This window comes from Gordionus sp. m RMFG-2023, chromosome 5 (genome assembly GCF_954871325.1).
Source record: "Gordionus sp. m RMFG-2023 chromosome 5, tfGorSpeb1-WG-v2, whole genome shotgun sequence".
NCBI classification, from domain to species: domain Eukaryota; kingdom Metazoa; phylum Nematomorpha; class Gordioida; order Chordodea; family Parachordodidae; genus Gordionus; species Gordionus sp. m RMFG-2023.
The window spans coordinates 21,527,724-21,547,960 of record NC_088779.1 but is presented as its reverse complement, the minus strand read 5'-3'; the positions used below and the strand labels follow the sequence as shown (position 1 = coordinate 21,547,960).

At 25.8% G+C, this 20,237-nt stretch overlaps 1 protein-coding gene across 1 annotated transcript in view; it reads left to right on the top strand.

Moving 5' to 3' along the window:
• The first annotated feature begins 7,239 nt into the window (after positions 1-7,239).
• The window catches only part of LOC135929513 (collagen alpha-1(I) chain-like), a 36,300-nt gene continuing 23,302 nt past the window's right edge, over positions 7,240-20,237 (top strand). Inside the window, exons 1-15 of the mRNA XM_065466124.1 lie at positions 7,240-7,386; positions 11,370-11,558; positions 14,930-15,105; positions 15,379-15,420; positions 15,531-15,569; positions 15,631-15,699; positions 15,832-15,870; positions 18,112-18,180; positions 18,506-18,604; positions 18,748-18,792; positions 18,873-18,926; positions 19,160-19,213; positions 19,484-19,537; positions 19,682-19,735; positions 19,856-19,909. Of these exons, the coding sequence (XP_065322196.1) occupies positions 7,296-7,386; positions 11,370-11,558; positions 14,930-15,105; positions 15,379-15,420; positions 15,531-15,569; positions 15,631-15,699; positions 15,832-15,870; positions 18,112-18,180; positions 18,506-18,604; positions 18,748-18,792; positions 18,873-18,926; positions 19,160-19,213; positions 19,484-19,537; positions 19,682-19,735; positions 19,856-19,909 (1,128 nt within the window). The 5' untranslated portion in view covers positions 7,240-7,295. The remainder of the gene's footprint in view (positions 7,387-11,369; positions 11,559-14,929; positions 15,106-15,378; positions 15,421-15,530; positions 15,570-15,630; positions 15,700-15,831; positions 15,871-18,111; positions 18,181-18,505; positions 18,605-18,747; positions 18,793-18,872; positions 18,927-19,159; positions 19,214-19,483; positions 19,538-19,681; positions 19,736-19,855; positions 19,910-20,237) is intronic.

The window sequence follows — 20,237 nt, the reverse complement described above, 5'->3', positions numbered from 1 at the left end:
TCATATATAAGGATAAATTGATTTTGTAGATAAATTATGGTTGGGCAAATTTTTAAAAAAAAGTCGAAAATACACTCCAAAAAAGTATTTGAATATAAATACAAATACGTTTTGAGAAAAAATGTATTTTAAATATAAATACTTACAAAGTATTTTCAAAAAAAGTAATTAAATACAAATACTTTGACGATTACATTTAACAAGTCGATTTTTTTATGGCCATACTATCAATTTTTTTTAAACTTAAATAATAATTTGATTACTAACCATTTTCCAAAATTATCAAATATCTGCGTTATAAATAATTAATCTATTGTTGCAACAGTTGCATAACACATAAAATATATAATAATTTTATTATATAATTAATATCACCGTTTTAAGATGAATATAATAAATTGCTGCAGGATGTAATCGCTCCATTTATGATTTTGGTTTTATTTTTAATTGAGCAAATATTTTAACTATTGATGATATTTTAAAATTTTTCATTCAAAATTGTCAAATTAATTTGGGAGGATGTTGTTATCACAGAATTCATGCAAAATATCTATATAAGTATAATAGTTTAATATAAAAACTCCTTTTCTTCTATTAATATATCTTCCTCATCTTCAAAAATAATCGTATTTTTGCTTTCGGTAAAACTCATTTTAAAAATAAAATATAATTTTAAATGGAAGATGTTAATTTTTTCGCCAAATACTTAAATAATTAAATATGGATTTAAATTTTTTAATAAAAAAGTATTTGTATTCGTTTGAAAATTGTGTGTGAAATCGTATAAAATACTAAATACTTTCCTAAAATATTTATATTATTTTAAATTCATCGCTCTACTGCCTAACCCTGAGATAAATATAGTTTACGATTTACTAAAATATTCAAATACAAAATGGTATTTTATTTTAAATTCATCGCGTTACTGCCAAACCCTTAGATAAATATAGTTTACTAAGTTTATTTGTAGGTGTACAATTACAATATATAAAATAACTGAAAACCACAAATCCCACAAATCCTACAATGACCTACTCAAAGGTTCTTTTGTCTCTGAATTTGAGTGTTAAGTAAATTTTTGCAGTGGTTTGTAAATATCACACTATAATTATTGGCTATTTGTATAACCTATAACATACTACTAGATCATCATACTAAAGTTCATTTTTGAATAGGAGTTTATAATCACACACAAAGAATATTACTCTGAAAAGAAATGCTTAACATTTTATAGTAAAATTACCACATGGTAATTTTTTTAAAGAAAATTCAACGTGTTGAATAATGACCATAATCTTATAACTTTTAAAATGTATACAAGTAACGTTGAAATATAATTTTTTGTCAGAGGTAGCCAAAACGCCATACTTGCATCTTAATGTTGATTCGAATCACAAACGGGCCATTTTTTTACAGAAGCAAATTTTACACACCCCATCGGTAAAATTAAACTGAAAAACATACTGGATTATTAATTTTAGATACGAATAATTTATTAGGGTATTTATGGTTGATATTAATTTATGGACTTCTTTTGATTAAAAAAAATATTACTAAAAGCTTAAGTGGAAAAGTAAACATTTTTTGAATTCCTTTTACACAATACAAATTTATTAAAGAGTGGTCACATATAAGTAATCGTCATTTTCAAACGCTCCATATATTTATAAATTATACATTCATATTTTCGCCTGGAGTACTTTAATTTGACCTCAGTTATCCATTATCCTAATAATTTAAATTTCTAGCCCTTCCTTTCAAATGGGTTTTTATAATTTTTAACTTTTTTTCCTGACATTTAGTGATCCTACATTTCAGTTTCATTTTAACATAGTTATTACATTTTGTTTATGCAAATAGATTCTCTCCCCCCATTTTTAAAAAGCTACTCTCTTGTGTTTCAACTCAGTATATGGTTGGCTTTTATAGTTAATTTTTACTTATGCTAGTATACTCCATTCTCATTATCAGTCTTAGTAGAAATTTATATTACAAGTGATATTGTTAAAAAGCCCGATATGGATTAATTTTTAACAATGGCCCGATTAAGACTTTAGCCAAAATAATATTATGTAAGCCTCAAGATTTGGCAATAGAGATCCGAACCTTTCTGCCACTTATGGGAAAAATCTCCAGGCTTACATAAAAGTATTTTAGCTAAAAACGAGATCGGACCGTTTTTAAAAATCGGGCTTTTAACAACAAGCATGTCTCACCAAAAACTCTTAATTCAATATCTTTAGCAGTTCTTCGTTTATCAATGCATAAAAACCTTTTTATATTAAAATATCTAATTGTTCCCCCTAGTTATTATTTGCAAAGAGCGAACCGAGACATGGTCCAAGTTTAAAATGCCGAACAAAGAATGTACTGTCTGAACCAAAAAATCCCAAACTACTAAAGAGTTTTTATTATGTTCCCCAAAGCTCTTTTTACAAGATATGACTTTTTAATCTCTGCTATCGCCATTTAGATTTGTTAGTGTAAAGAGCAACCTTTTACCTTTATCATTTTTGAAACAGTAGTGCGTATTCTTTTCAGCTTTAGTATTTAGTAATTTTTATCTCATTTCTAACCATTATCCTACAAATATCTTTTCAAAGGCTTTTTTTTTATCTTAAATTTAATTTTAGCCATTTGCTTTTCATATCCAATGAGTGGTCACTTGGAAAAATTTAAACTATCTAAAAAAAATAAGAATAGCTTTAACTCGATTAAAATGTCAATTTGCTGCCTTAAGATCTCATCACTTTAATGAGTAATTAAATTTCTATCCTGCTTTTAAAAGAATGCTATATCTAACTCATGATACTTAAAATATTCAACAATATTTTAAACATCTTCATTCCCTAATTTTTATTTACGGATTAAACTGAGCACTAAAATGCTCACCTAATTTAATAGTTTATAGTCTTCGTCGCCTTTGATTTTCAAACATATCCCAACACCCCCTTACATTTTTTTAACTTTATTGGTCTATTCCTTAGCGAAAATGATAGACACACTATTCTTTTTTTTATCAGTATGCAACTGAAATCTATAGAAGTCGAAAAATTTTAACTAAAAAATCCATATCTTGAACACGGATATATCTCTTCTAACTCAAATAAAGGAAATGCTCCTTTCCATTTAATATATATATATATGTTGGTCTAACTCATATGTGATGTCAATGCTTGATTTATCCGGTTGTCTTAAATAGTAACTAGACTTTTATCGCCTATGCCAGAAAATAAACGCATCAACTAGGACGACCCTGTAGCTTATTTGGTTATTTTTTGCCCTTATTGTTTATGTAAATTTTAACTTATGGAAAAATTATTGTTCCAAATTAAACCACTCCCACTTTCCTAGAATTCTTATAATTTATTTTAGCTCTAGAGATTTCTTATCGAATTAACTTAGCATTTAACACGAAGATTCTTTTAAAAATAAAGATGCTATATACCCTGACAAATTTTAGGCAGCTACCATTAGAGAGATATATTTGATTATTAAAAATTTTAGCTCAGTAACATCTAAAATATTCGGAACGTTTATAAGCGATGGACAGGAAGGGGAAATCTTCTTTCAGATCAGAAATATTTGTCAATTTTTAATTTTAATATTTTTTTCTTTTTCAGAAATATAGTATAAAATATACATAGAAAACAAGGTTTATTTGAAAAAAAATCATCATCCTTCTAAAAAAATACATCATGGGTCTAAAAAAAGATGTAGTTTAAAGAATAAGAATATATATATATATATACTCCATTAGAGAAATATATTTTATCATTAATATTTAAATTTCAACAAAAAAAATTCGATATATCCTGATAAAATATTTTATATTAATAAATTAAATTTTAATATTTTCCTCAGAAAATATATTAACAGTATAATGTAAAGCATGCTTACACTATTTATTTTTTTAAAACTTATTTTGCATAATTTTTTACCTTAACTAACCGTGACCAACATCAGATTATTAAATAATAATGTAAAAAAATTTTTCCATAACCTCATAGAGGGAGTGTCAATTCAATATGCTAATTATCTCTCGTCATATCTTCATTTTATTGCCTAAGCTCTCCATCTCTTACGTAGAATCAACCATTATACTCGCCAACTTATATCTTGCCATAGTTTCCTTGATCAGATAAGCTCTCAATTCACTACTACATTGAGTTAGAGCCCCATATAAAAGAAATAAATTATTAAGGGAATTAGTATGATTTCAATTCTAATATAATTCTTTAAACCTTATAAACCTTATACCCTTAATATTACTTTTTCTATACATTCATTCAACTTATATAAATTTAAATAAAAAGATCTAAATTCAAAATAATTAAAACCAAAATCTTTAATATTAATTAAAAAAAGAGAGAAATTTTATCTTAATGTGTAATGGCTAAAAAAAAGTACAAATCTTAAACTATATATATTAAACATATGCTCTAAAATGCAAGCAAATTCTCTTTATACATTTAAAAAAATAAAAAAATATATATTAGGAAATTATATAATATAAGCAACTATATATTTTAAAATTTTATTATAGCTTACGGAAAGGTGATTAACCAGAAATCTTATAGCGGAAATTAACTTATATATCAATAATATTGAACCTAAAATATAAGAATCGTTTCAGAGAATATTCCTCTTATCAAATCGATTCCAGTAATATTTCTTTGTAATTGACATAGTCTGGTTGGCTCAATGAAGTCCCCCCCCCCTTTTTTTTAGAATTATAACCACACCTATTTTCCTTTGTCCATATTATATATCATGCGCAAAAAAAAGAAATTAAAGTGTAAAATTAATAAAAAGGTTAAACCTAGATAATTAATTAAATATTCAATTCATGATGCGATTAATTAAAGTTTACTAGAAAATACTTTCATAAAATTTCTGGACACACCTCTTTCTACCCCCTAGATTTATTAAATTTTACGAGGAAAAAGTAAAGTAAGCTGAGAGGTGTCTCTCTTTCCTATTGAAATAAAAAGAATGCTTATGTCTTAAAGAAGAAAAAAAATATCTAACGGAACTCTCATCGCCCAAGTCACATTATATTTCTTTTCTGAGGTTAAGTGAATGCAGTATTTTTTTGAAAATAAAGGTGAATATTTTAAATGATATAATTATTACATTTAGGAGCTATGAATCTCTATTTTTCTTTCCTTAAATTTAATTTAGGAATCGAATTATTAACCCGGGTCTTTCCTTTCCCCCTTAAACTTTTTCGGGTAGGTTCGGGGAAACAAAAAAAAACAATGTCACCAAAGAAGACAAACCTAAATAGGATGCCCTAGTTTAAAAGCTAAGTCAAATAAGATACAGTCATAGTAGTACTGTTTTTTTTTCTCCAAAATTTTAATTACGGCTCATTATTTGAAAAAACAAGGCAGTTAGTTACTCAAATACTTTTTATGTATTAGCTGCATTATATTTAATCCCTTCCCCCCTCATTGTTCACACGTATTATTTGGGGTGAAGTTTTAATTTTGCAAGCTGGACACCTGAACTTTATAATTTTTGGAAAATTATTTGTCTTAACGAGGGATGGGAGGAGGGGACAAGTGGATACAAAATTTATGAGCATTCGTAATCTCTTAATTTTAAATAATTTATTGATGGGCAATTTTTAAATTTGAAAAACCTAATGAAGAAGCTACTCAAAAAAACAATAACTTCGTTACATTTCGCGTCTGCAAAATATGAATGTCGTTACATTTCGCGTTATTTTTATTAAAAAGAGTAACGCCATTACTTTAGTTTTAAGTATTACATATCCGGTCAAAAAGATACTCCTAAAATGGCGCTCAATAAATGATTCAAAATCTAGAAATCCTTATTCCTCGTGGATACCATATCCGATCTAAAAATAAAAATAAACTAAACAATTTAACTTCGCCTCAAAAATGTATAGGTTTCATTAGATTTAAAATGTTAAAAGAGGGATTTAAAAAAATTCATGCTTATTTTTTTTTAAAACTTAACCAAAATATTTAAAAGATTTATTTTTTGCTCCAAAACAAATTGATTAAGACAGGTCAAGCATGTGTTTTAATTATAAACTCAAAAAATTAATTATTAAAAATTTAAAATAATTTTTTTATTTAAAACAAAATTTAAATAAAAAATATGCATTTTTAGTATACTTATTTATTACTTATTATATACACTGTTAATTATCGAAAAATAATATTTTTACTGTTATAGTTAGTAATCTTGTTTATATATATTTTTTTTAAATTAAAATTATCTAATAAAATAATTAAAAATAAGTTTAATTTAAAAAAATAAATAAATTTGTAAATTAAATTAATATAAGATCAACCCCTTATATAATTTATTTAATACATATTACTAAAATAATGTTTAAAAAAGTTATATATATATAATATATAATATTTAAATTTAAATAAATAAAAATAATATAATAAAATGTAAAATAGAAAATGTAAAAGGTCTTTAATCTCCATGCGTTCCCTCTATTCCTTCATACATCTTCCAATGAATCCTCATGACTCCTGCTGCATTCAATTTTATATTTCCTTCTTTTTCCTATTACAAATATTTTTTATATAGTAAAATTTAAAACCAAATTTTATATTTATTCTACCAAATTGTATTAATAATATTTTCTTTATTCTTTGTGAAAAATATTTATATATACTACAGAAAAAATTATTGCTTATTATGTTTTATATTGAGCTATGCGCGATTTAAAGGGATAAGATTTACTAATTTTTATTAAAATTGCATTATATTGCTTTTAAAATATACCTTCGGAATTTGGATCATCTTTTCTCTGTTTACAATATGAATAATTTAGTCATATATTTAATCCCCCTTCCCCTTCCACCCACTCCTATATCGAAACTTTCTGGGTAACTATTAATATCTTTGAATTTAAACTATTATAACTTAAGGATTAAAGATATCAGATATAAATAAATTAAACCAAACTAAATTTAAATAAGATCCAAAAAAATTATTAATAATTTTATTATTTAAAATAAAAAAATTAAAACTTTCAAAATTTTGTTTTATATATAAATTCCTTCTTTACATAATAATTTTTAATCATTTAAAAATTTAATTTTTTAAAAAATAAATATTATTTAAAATATTACTTTTTTTAAAAAAAAAAATGAAAATCGCCTAATTAAAAAAGTCATACAAAAATTAAAAATATTAAAAATTAAAAAAAAAAAATATTATCATAATCCTATATTTATATTCCTTTCCTAAGTATTGTTATAGTGGAATTTTTTTTACTTCTGAGAAATCCTTTCTCTAGAATGGCTCAAAGAAGGTGGTCCTCATTAGGATTTTTAGTCATTATCTACGTCATATTCTTCTCCCCTTCGATCAAAGCTCAAATTATAAGAGGTATTATATATAAATAATCAAAATGTAACTATTTGTCCAAATAAAATTCACCAAAAATCGTAATAATTAGTTATAATTTGTATATAAAACGTATATTTGTAGTAAAGGTGAGGAGGGATTCAAAATCGAAGTATTTTTTCATCCTTATATTTAGAGTAAATGCAGTTGAAAACTGCTATACGGGAATATATTTCATTAAAATATTATATGTATTTTGTTCTAATGTGCTTGAGATTTAGAACTAATTACGCATAATTTTAAACTTTAATCAGTAAAATATATATTTTTTAATAGTAATTTTAATCAATTCTGGTTTAATTTTATATTCTAACTTGTGATATGGAAGTTTTAATGTTAGTAGTTTATTGATATATTACGAAAGTTAAATTTTTTTAAAAAATTAGTATTATTCAATTCGAATTTAAATTAATGAATTTTTTTTTGTGAGTTTTATTTCTAATTATACAATTTTTTAGGCTCAACAGCTTATACTAAAATTCATTTATTAAAATATAACCAGTCCCTAACAGAGAATTTGAACTTATGGAAGAAGGAAAGTGGGTACATTTTTTTCTGTTGTGAATTTGTACATTTTTACTAAATTTAACTTTTAAAAGTGATAATTTTAATTAGATTCAAATATCATATCAATTTTATATAAGATGATATAGAAAATATTTGTGTTTTCCTTTTCTCTAAATAAAAACAATTTACTTTTATATTGCATATAATATATATTTTTAGTTTCGCTGAAAGGGGAGGGGGGCATTATTTTGTTTGGAGGATTTTAGGACAAAATTTAAACTTCCAGTGATCAAATAATTTTTACATTCACCAGGGTTCAAATCTCCCAGATCTAACCCTATCAGTTGACTTTTTATTTTGAATCATATAATAAAATTTTTAAATATTATTCAGACATAAATTTTTTTTTCTATAAGGGATTCCAGATAATTTAATGATCCACCCACTTTTGAAAAATTAAACTATCTAAAAATTAGATCGCAAATCTTATAATTATTTTTTTTGAATTCGAATTCGATTCATTTGACTTAAAAATATCATGATTATTATCAGAATTATGAAGAGATAAAATTGTCTAGATATAAATACCAATACATGGTTTAAAAATATATTCAGATATTGATATAGATATTATTCTGTAAAAAAATGTATCTACACAAATACTATTATTTTGCAATACATTTTCGATACAATTTTTTATTATAAAAAATATTAAAGGTATACATAATATCTCTTAATTAAGAATTTATGTCTAAATCTCAAATCATATTTATATGAAATTATAAGAATCAATGTTGGCTGGCAATTAATGATGAAAAATTGCTTCATTTAAACCGATTTAAAACCGGCTAATTTAGTTTGTCCAGAAAAATATTACGCAATCCTGGAAGATTTTGCTAATAGATAGTACAATGTTTATGTCCAAAATCTCGAGGATTGGGCAATATTTTTCCGCCAAAATATTATGTTATTCGTTTTTAAAAATCAGCTTAAATGGAGCGATTTTACATAAAGGAGGGATTATTAACTAATAAAAAAAATGATTCAACCCCATTTATCAAAATCAATAATTAAAATCTCTAGATAACTTGAATAATGTTTTTAGTTTTTCAAAAATCGATGGGTTAATAAGCTATTGAAAATGAGTTAAACATTTAATATAGATTGAGCATTCTGAATCTGTATTTTTAGATGCATTGCGGTTCAAATCAGTTTTAGTGTACTATATAATTGTTTGTTTTTACTATGAGATATTATCTTTAAAAAATTTTTTATGAATTCCCTAAGGAAATACACCTTCTGATGTTAGGCTAATTTCCTTCTCCTTTTCAATGTCTGTAGTATCAATATTATATTCAAATCAAATATATAATAGATGCTATAATAATTTGTAAGTAAAGAAATAAACTAGGACTAGTATGACCGCAGAAGACTTTGCCAATTTATTTTAATCCCATTATTAAAAGATAATATGTTTTAAGATCAAAATACAAAATATTATTTTTTAAACAATTGTTTTATAATAATGTTTATTCACATGCTAGAATCGTAGTCCTAAGTTAAATCAATAAATCAAGTCAAATCTCTAACTTTCTCGGAGGAAGGGGTTACTCCTTTAAGTGCCTTCTATCCCTCCATGAGCCCATTACGTTAAGATCCCCTTCTGAAAGTTTATGACAACTTTTAAATATTCTAAACGGCTGTGTTTTTTGGTCTAGTTTTGACTAATTTTATCTTTCTTATGTTATCACCTTTTCGGTTGGGCATATATTGGATGGTTAATAGGTGATTATCAATAATTAATAACTTAGGAAAGGCAGATAAAAATAAAAAAAATGGTTGGTATAATTTGCGGTATCGGTTTCTCATTCAATCCCACTGGAAGTTAATTAATATGTAAATATCGTTTCTACTATATCTACTATTAAGCAAATGGCACCATTAGATTTGGCAATTTTGTAAATTTTAATACATATCTTTTAGTATAACACCCTTGAAGTAAAATATAGAGAACATGTCTGATATCTCTAAAATTTTCAACACAGCCACTAAGTCTAATGCAACATTAAACACTCCATTTTATAATTAAAATAAGTTAAAATCATAACAAATACTATCTTGTTGTACTAATTGGTTCACAGAATTTAATTACATTGCCTTTTAGAATGGTTTTAGCTCTGATTGCCACTTAACTTTCTTAAAATATTCATGTATTTTATCAATAATCCTTAAAGTATTTCAGTTCTTTTTTGCAGTAACTACATGACCTAAAGGAGGGGTAGGAGCCATCATATATCCTTCAGGTGGGTAAGCATTATGTTTTTAAATGTGTAGGGAGTAAAAATAAATTGCATAGGAGAGTAAATCGTAGCCTGTTGCCTCCATCTTATTCCTCTCTCATGATAACCCTGATAGATTTTAGCAAGAACTACTAACATTTTTGTTTTTGAATTGTGTCTTTAAAAATATATTTTACAATATATAAATAATTTACAGATTATATTTAAAAATATGGGAGGTAAAAGGTTTTGGGGGGGGGGGGGGATTTTCCATTCGCTTAAAATGATGAATGATATCAAAACTGCCAAATTTGCGAAGAATCCCCCCTCCACCCCAAAATACTTGGTTACGCCAATGGGTTTGAATGCCTTTTTAAAATGTTTTTTACCCATTCCTCCTATCTGACCTCATTATAAGGTGGGGTAGAAGAGGTTATAAATTTGTAAAAGTGGGAGGGGAAGGGAACCCATGAAGGTACACAGCCATAAAATTTGAACAAAATTTTAAATATACCCCGGCCGTGTCGGGTCTGATATTTTTTTAAATACCTGTGCCGGGAAGGGCCTGAAATTTTTTTTTAAAGAAATAAGTCCTAACCGGGCCTTGCAAATGATACCTCTGCAAGTCTATGGAATATATCAAGTTTTAAATGTTTTTCTAGGTAAATTTAAATTAAGCTCAATATATTAATTGTTTTTATCAGGTAAAAATATTATTATTTATGATGATTTTATTTATATGGTAGGTAAAGGCTGGGAGTGTAATGAGTGTTATTATTTTTTAGTTATTAAAATCATATTTAAAAAAAATTGCAAATAAGGAATAATCTTTTTATACGCCAATGAGTTTGTTAATATATGAAACTAGTGATGCTAATTAGCTGCATCAAGATAAACGGCGGCCTGATTCATTTAGAGGATTTAGTTGTAAAAATATTGACTTGATTCAAATAATAAATTTCGATTCGAAAGCCAGGTTGAATTTCAAGCAAATCTTTCCAAAGGGTTGGGCTCTTCCCGACTAATTGCAGATGAAACAATAATAATATTAAATATTGATTTGTGTTACTAGATCATTAAGTTAAAATAATGCAAATTAAGGCTAAGATATGAGAGCATACATTTTTTTAACTTAAAAAAATGAAATTCATAATAAAATACTTACTATTTTTTTAAAAGGTAACAGGAAACATTGTATACACGAAGGAACCATGTATCAAGATGGAGATTCTTGGGATCCCAACCCTTGCACATATTGTAAATGCGTCTATGGAAAAGCAGAATGCAGGACGTACCCTTGCAGTCCATTACAATGTCCAGAAAATGAGAGATACGTTCCAGAAGGAGAGTGTTGCCCCATGTGTATAGGTAGATTCTTTTTTATTGATACCTTCACTTGGAATATTTCTTTTGAGTTATCACTTTTATAAAGAAAATGCCTATAGAGTATTATAGAGAAAGGATTATATTATATACCACCAATCTCAATTATGCCAGCTCACCCTTGATTTTTACCTGAAATTAAATTTTCTAATCCAAAAATATCTATTAATCTCTTGTATAAAATTAAAATCTTTATCAGTGTCCTCTTACTACATTATGATCACCAAAATGTTCGCCTCTGCTAGTGTCTATTTATTTTTTTAAATTAACGACCATCTATTTTTTTAAAATAATTATATTATATTTATAATTTAATCAATTCAAGTAGAGATAAGACCATAATTATCCAAATGTGTGAGATTATTATTAACTCCTCCATGAAGGGATAATCTGGCAAAAGATAGTAAATTAATTAGCCATAGGTCGATCGTCGATCTATCAGTAGAGATATCTTATATAAATATAAAAATACTGACATTTTTTGAGCCTATTCAAAATATACGTCCCCAAATGATAACTAGTTTAAAAAAAGGATTGAAGTCTATTTAAATAAATTCTTAAAAATTGACCTGCCTCTTTTTCTGATAATGATTTAAATAGATAACTAAAATATAGAGGGACAAGTTTTCGTAGTATTAACAAATAACTCAATATGATATTCCTTCTACAAGGTATTTTTTTTTAGTATTCTGTTTGTCATATACTTTTTATTATAATCTTAGAAGAAACCATTTTCAATAACATTAAAAAATAAGTAACGATTAGACAAAAGAGCAATGGGAAAACACAATCTTCTATGGTTCAAAATTCTGTATCAGTTTACAATATAGTATAATAAGAACATATACAGAAAGCTTTGACTCAGATTAAAATACCTGCAAAAAAATTAAGGCGTTATAGATATCCATATTTAATAAAATGGCATGGAATTGCCTGAGTGCAGATGAATTATTTTTATAGATAATATAATAAATTCTGTCAAAGGTGTCCTCAACTAAATACTAATTCCAGAAATTTATTTATTTTGACTAAGCAAATTAAAGATTTTTCATCCAAAGGTACATGTCATACCGCCAAAACTACAATCTTGCAAGGATTTTAATATCAATTTCTTACCTCTTTATCTTACTGAAAACGCATGGGGTCTACTCAAATGAAAGTTTAAAAAATCAGGAATCTCTGACAAAAGTTTATTTGAAGATTAAATGAACGTTCATATGGAAATCGTTATTCCAGAATTTGAGGCAGAATCTTAAGTCAAAGCCATAAAGAATATCACCCTTAGTATAAAGGGTAAGGATGAAACATTTTAATGTAGCTAGGCAAATAAGTAATGATTTTAGTACAGTAGGACAATAATTTTGCATAAAGTTTCTTATCATAAATTATATGTTTAAATTCATATTAAACTAGTAAATAGCCCAACAAAGAATGACGGGGGAATCAAAAATTTATTCTTAATTTGAGGAAAAATGAATCAGAAATTTCTTCTTTATTTGATGACGGATGAATCATAAATTTACTCTTTTTTAAAAAAAACTATGAATCTTAAATATAAATTTTAATGAGAGTTAACTAATTTCTGTCATTTTGATTAAAGTATCAAACATTTATATATATAGAATCGGTTCAGATAATGTTCGAGGGAGTTACAAAATTATAACTGTTTAGGTAAGGTTGTGGAATTTAATTCTATAAAGATTCAAGTTTGGTTAAGGTTTAAAACTTTTAATGAAGGTTTATAAAGGTTTGGTAATTTTTTTATACTGGACTTGTTCAATCTTGTTCTCTGTGTAATAGAATATATTTTGCTCTCTCGATCGAAACTTTTAGCTGGAATAGATGGCTTTTGTCTCTAATAGATAGAGTTTGGGTAGTTCTAATTTTCTTCCTTCAAAATTGCAAGAATAGCAGAGAATCTACTCGATGTCGTTAAAAGTTTTTATAATGGAACCGACTAATTGCTTAAGTTTTGCATTTTATGGTGTATTGACTTCAATTATATACCAAGTTTATATAAGATATTTTGTAGCCATATTATTTCCTTCATCTATACAAATATTTGATATCCTTGATGAAGATTCAAAATATAGAGAGGGACAGAATGAATAATTTTTTAGCTCCACTTCCTTTGATTTTATGGAAGGGATTAGAAAATGGCAAGAGAAATTAATTTTCTATAATTATAAATTATTATTAATATAATGTAACATAGAGTTACATAATATTTTTAGTGGTTAAAAAAACAATTTTAATACATAACACATAGAGATAAATAAAATATTAACAAAAAAGAATTTATATTAAAAAATATATTATTTATTATTTATTATTTATTTTTTATTTTATATTATTAAATTTTATAAAATAACCTATATGCACATGTTTAAACAGTTTATAGGGGTTATATAATGGTTCGATTTGCTTTCTTATTTTTTTTTTAAGAAAAAATAGGTTCAGGTTTATTAAATAAATATTAAATTAAATAGGTTCAGTTTGGTTAGTTTTCAACCTTCTGATGGTAAAATAGGTTAGTGAAGTAAATATTTAGTATATTTTCAACTAGGGGGGGGGGCACCTATACCACTTTTTGGAGGCTGATTTGATTCGATCCGATATTATAGATATTAAATTGATATCGGCTGCCGATTACAGATCATATCCGATATCATATCTTATTTAGTATTCTGTAAACATGCTAATAGTTTTAATTTTAAATGCATACATCTACTCATCTCACATATACTTTATAGAAGTATAACATCAATAATTTAACTATAACATAAAATAAATCACTTATTAAATATATTATAATGATCAATTATAGTTTATATTCATGAATCTAAAAGTATACATAAACAAATATAATATGAAATTTTAAATAAATTTTTTTTAAAATTAAGCCGCCATTTTATCGGATATGAAAACTTTATTAACCGGTATTTTTAAAAAGATAAAATATCGGCCCGATCAGATAAAAAATATTGGGACCATCCCTACTTTCAAATATGCAGAAATTATATAGGTTTATTTTATTTCATAATAATTTAATTATAAATTTTGTTCATGATATATTTTATAATAATAAAGAAGTTTAAATTTTGAATATAGTTATTTTAGCTGTTAAAAAAAAGAGTTCGGAGATATCAATGAAGATAAAAACTCTAGCCCACATCAGGATTTAGTATTAACTGGTTTTGATGAAAAATATATAACCCTAACCATTTCATAAACACTAATCCTAGTCCACATTAATTTTACTCCATACCCAGTTTCGAGAAAATACATCTTATCTTTCCTTCCTTAAAAATAACATATATATAAATATACTCACTTAAAAAATAATTAAAATCTAGATTATTCCAAGAAAGATTCATATGATCATAAGCATCCTTTGAATGTTCCCGATCCCAAGGCTAACATTATGGATATTGAGGAAGATAGGAAACAAGAAAATAGGAATTCAGCTTCGGATAACGGAGAAGGAGATAATGACGAAGATGAAGAGGATGATATTTCGGATCCAGTTTATGTTAAAAAAATATATTTAATATTTTGTAAAAGTTAAAATTTTAATCACAAATTTTTAATAAAAATAATTAGTTTTTTATGATAATATCTCTTTATAATTATTAATATTTTATCAGGATTCAGAAAGTTCGAAAAAGAAAAAATTAGCTAAACTTTTATTATTTTTTCAATAAGGTTTATATATTTTTGTACGACATCAGATAGATATATACAAATAAAAGTAGAGTAACAAGAATTTTATTGTATATAATAATTTTAAACGTTTTAATTTTAGGATCAATACCATCGTTACCCACAGAACATGGTTGAAAACATGGTAACTTCTCTATTTATCTCATATAATTTTATAATTATACTATTTCATTTCCCAATTGTATTACATCAAAAAAAATTATTTAATTTCTTTTCTATATCCCATAACTTTAGAACAATGAAACCAAACATTTAATAGGAGTGGGACAATCGGTAACATACATTAAATATATCAAATCATAATTATATTGATATAATATTTATTTTTTCATAGGACAATGCCTACCAGCAACACCCACAACAACACCCACAACAACAAACACAACAAACCACACAACAAAGAGTAAAAACCCCTAGGAATATTTTGATTTTTGGCTATAATTTATTTTGTACCCCAAAATAAGATTTGTATAAATTATTTTTAACTGCTTTTTAAAATTTTTATAAAAATAAATATATTTAATTTTTATTTTAGGACGGAAGGCCTGGACCACATGGAAGACCTGGTTCAAGGGTAAATAAACATTTTATACGATACGATTTAATTAAGAATATATCATCTTTTAGGCTACCTTTATTAATGATTGAATCATTTTGTTCCCTTTCCCCTTTTAAAATGCTAATATTATTTTAATCGAAGATAGATTATTGTAACTCATTTGCCATTTATCTACTACCCTAAATCAAATTATATACCATAAATTTTATTTTTGTAACCATTATATTCAAAAAAAAAATTCGTAAAGAGAGAGAATGTCATATAACTAATTTATAAATCTTATCGAGTTAGCATATTCTATTCATTAAATGATGTCAACAATAATTAAAGATATTTAAATTTTTAAATCGCGAATCAAATTGATCAAAACAGTTTAAGTTACGTTCTGTCCAATCCATTGAAAAAAAAAAACCATACTATAATTTCACGAAGATTGAATCGCTATGATAAAATTTTCAAAAATACTGATTTATTATTCGTGAAACTCATAGATCCAAAAATACTCAAGTTAGAAAATAGGAAAAGTCTTACAACCCTAACGAGGTTTGAGATACTTGAATAATTTATTTATGGAAATTAGGCATTTATCTACTAGTCTTACTTTAAAATGGAATTCATTACACAGATAGAATCTTTCTATTATAACTTGCATTTGAAAAATTTATTCTATTAGATACATTTTTAGATCTTAAAAATATCTTTATCTAATTCTGCCATATTTAAGGCAAAAAAGACCTTTATGTAGATGCCAGCAAAAGCAGACAGTCTTAAAAGAGCTCTCAAATTTTAATAAGTTTTATATTAAAAGGTCGTATGACGAGGATAGATTTAGAGGTAACATGTATTTTGTGGAAGAATGGAAAGTGCTCATTGATTTGATAAATATATGTTTCCGAATAGGGATTTTTATTAAACAAGACAATACGTCATGTCATACAGCAAAATTGAACAATAGATTTTTATTAGACAGCGGATTGGCTTTTGGAATGGTTTGTATCAAGACCTGATTCAAATCGAAAAAAAATATCTGGATTTTATTAAATAAAGGCCATTACATGTTAACATAGATCTAAAAATGGGATTTATATGGTTAAGTATTTGTAAAAAATCTTACCAAAATAAAGACAGACTTTGATTTGAACTCAGCTTAAAAGAACTAAAGCCGTCACGAGCATGAGTTAATAGTGATCTAACTATGTTATAGAACTTAAATGGAGACTATTTTGATCTCTCAATAATATGAGCTTTTTGAGCATTTAGAATTTATTTTTACTTATTAAAACTTGAATTTGGTAAGGAATTATATTAGAAAAAAAATAAACAACTAACAATGATTAAACCATTAATATATTTAATTGGTACCTGCTAACTATTATGAAGTAAGTAAATTTAGGCTATGCAACAATAAAAAGATATAAATCAGGAATACTGAATCAACAAGATTTTAAATTGTCTACATCAAGAAGACAAATATTTTAGGAAGAACAAGAAACTAAATTATACAATTATCTAATAAATGCAACTAAAATGTTTATGGGTCCTTGTTCCATGTAAATGATCTTTTTGGGAACATGGATCCTGTTGCAATTTTAATCCATTCTTTATTTATTTAAATTGTCAATAATTTTTTATAATTATTTTTTACCATGACTTATTTATATCAATAAAATAGTAGCAATAATATATCCATTTTTTATATTTAAAAATAATCAATATTTTGTAGCCCAAAAGCGCTTCATAGGAAAGCTCATCCTTCCCCGGGTGTAGCTTTCTTTCCCAATTTTGTTTTTCAGAAAAATTAATACTGTTTAAAAAGTATAATTTTTAAAAAGAATTTCTTATGCATAACATTAAATAAGTGGAATAAAACGAGATATTCATTATTCAATATTATCAAGTAGTTTTAATTTTATTGACGTTTGCCATGTAGGGCTCGCAGTCTCCCCAGTCTCCCCTAATAAGTTATGCTTCCAAAAATGATTTTAGGATTTCTTTAAGTCCCGGGTTCTAATATCAATAGGGCTGTATATATAATACAATGAAACTTAACTTAGTGTAAATGTAAACCTCTACTAAATTCAATTTTGTTAGTTTCAAATTCAAGATATACTATTATTATAGAAAGGAATTTCAAGCGGAGTGTAAGATTCGGCTTTACCCCCCCCCCCCCTTCCCCCCCCGTTATTTTATTACAACGTATGTGGAACAAATGTATGATTTTCAATAATTTTTTTAATTTATTAATTAAATGTATAGGGTGACCCTGGTTCTGAAGGACATAATGGTAGACCAGGAGAAACCGGCGCCCCGGGAAGTCCACCTGACGTAAATATAACACTTTATTTAACACCATTATATATTTTTATTTATAAAATATTAAGTAATGATTGAAATATTAAGCTGCGTTTATATCAAGTGCCTAAATAGTATCACATCACTCTACTTAGTGATGTATGCTTTATTTCGCTATCTCTTATTAATTACTGAGAGGCGATATCGCTTTCTTTTTTCTATTACCATAAATGCAGCCTTAGTATTTATTAGTAAATATAATACTTATCAGCTAGAAATATACAATTAATTTATAATATATTTTTTTATAATGCAAATTTTGATATTTCTAAAATAAATTTTATATCATAAATAATAGTTAAACGCATGGTACAGAAATGTAGTTAGCGTCACGGGCTCTGACGATAAAGCTGACACATATGGTGCCGCTAGGATGAATTATATACAAGCCCAAGTTGTAATAAGATAATATTTTATATATCCACATAAATTAAAATCATTTATTCTACTTCCTCTTCATAGTCACCGTTTTATAATTTCTCCAAATTGATTCCCAATTATTATTTTATACAAAATGCATATTGAAATTATATTTTATAGGGTCCGCCCGGTCCTAGAGGAACAAGTGGACACACTGGATTACCTGTAAATATTTAGTTTATATATATTATTTTATTCAAAATTAAACGATTTCAAATTTATGTTATATATTTTTTTTAACTTAGGGAGGCCAAGGTTTGCAAGGACCAAGAGGAGAAACTGGCGATCCTGGGCCATTGGTAATAAATTATTTATGTTATTTTTTTTTATTATACCATATCGATTGCCATATGATAGCATAGTAATATGTAAATGACCATTCAAATCGAATTTCACAATCATGATTTAATTCAAGATAGCTCTATGCAGTGACCTAGAGGGACAATTGATGAATTATTTTATGGATGCTTCATTTACATTTATACAATTTGTTTTATTTATTTATGTATAAAAATTAAAACTATTTTTTTAGGGACCACCAGGAATGCCAGGATCCCAAGGCATATCTGGAATACCTGGAAAAGATGTAATTAAAATTGGATCGTAATTTTAGAACAAAAAAAATATTGTATTATTAATTTTTTGCGGGAATTTTTAAGCTCTATGTCAATAAAATTTTTGTTATTTTTGAGTCGATTAATTAGATTTAAAATTATATATATTGGCCAACATATACAATATATAGGATTAGATATATGACAGAGGATTAGACTAATTTAGAATTATTAGTAATTGCCTTAATGGTCGAATAAATATATGAGCTCGCATTTAAAACAAATCTTATCTATATTTTCAGGGTGTTCCTGGCAGAGATGGTGAAACTGGACCTAGAGGAGAACCGGGACCATTAGTATGATTTATTTATATTTTTACAAAAATATACTATTTTATTATTTAAAATATAATTTAAAACAATTCATTAATAAATAAATTATTATTTAAATTCTTAAACTCGATTTAATTTTTTAAAAATTAATTTATATAAAATACGTAGGGACCTAGAGGAGCTCCTGGATTACCCGGATTCCCTGGATCGAAAGGACATATGGTTTATTTAAGAATATATATATTCTTTTTCCGCTATTTAACATTTTTTTTTTCACTCATTTATTTATTTATTCATTCATTTATTTATTCATTCTTTTACTTAAATAAAAATAATTTAAAGGGATTTACAGGTCCAGATGGACCCAAAGGAGATAAAGGCGAACCAGGAGATAGGGTAACATTTTTTTTTTGAAAAAAACACCATTTAATTGCTTTCTTTATATTGATGAGGGGGTAGGGGGAGTGAACTTTCTTCCCGCAACTTATAAAGTCTCATACATGTGCGTACATGCGAATAATTTTATATAATGATTTCTTTTTCATAAAAATAATTATCTAAAATAAATTTAATTTTTAAAATATATATATTTTCTAAAAAAAATTATGATTTATTTTAATTTTTTTTTTTCAAAATAACAAACGTCTATTCCTATCAACAGTAGTATAATAGATGATTATTGCGTGTTATCTTGGTAAAAAATTTCTGATGAAAAAATTTCTTC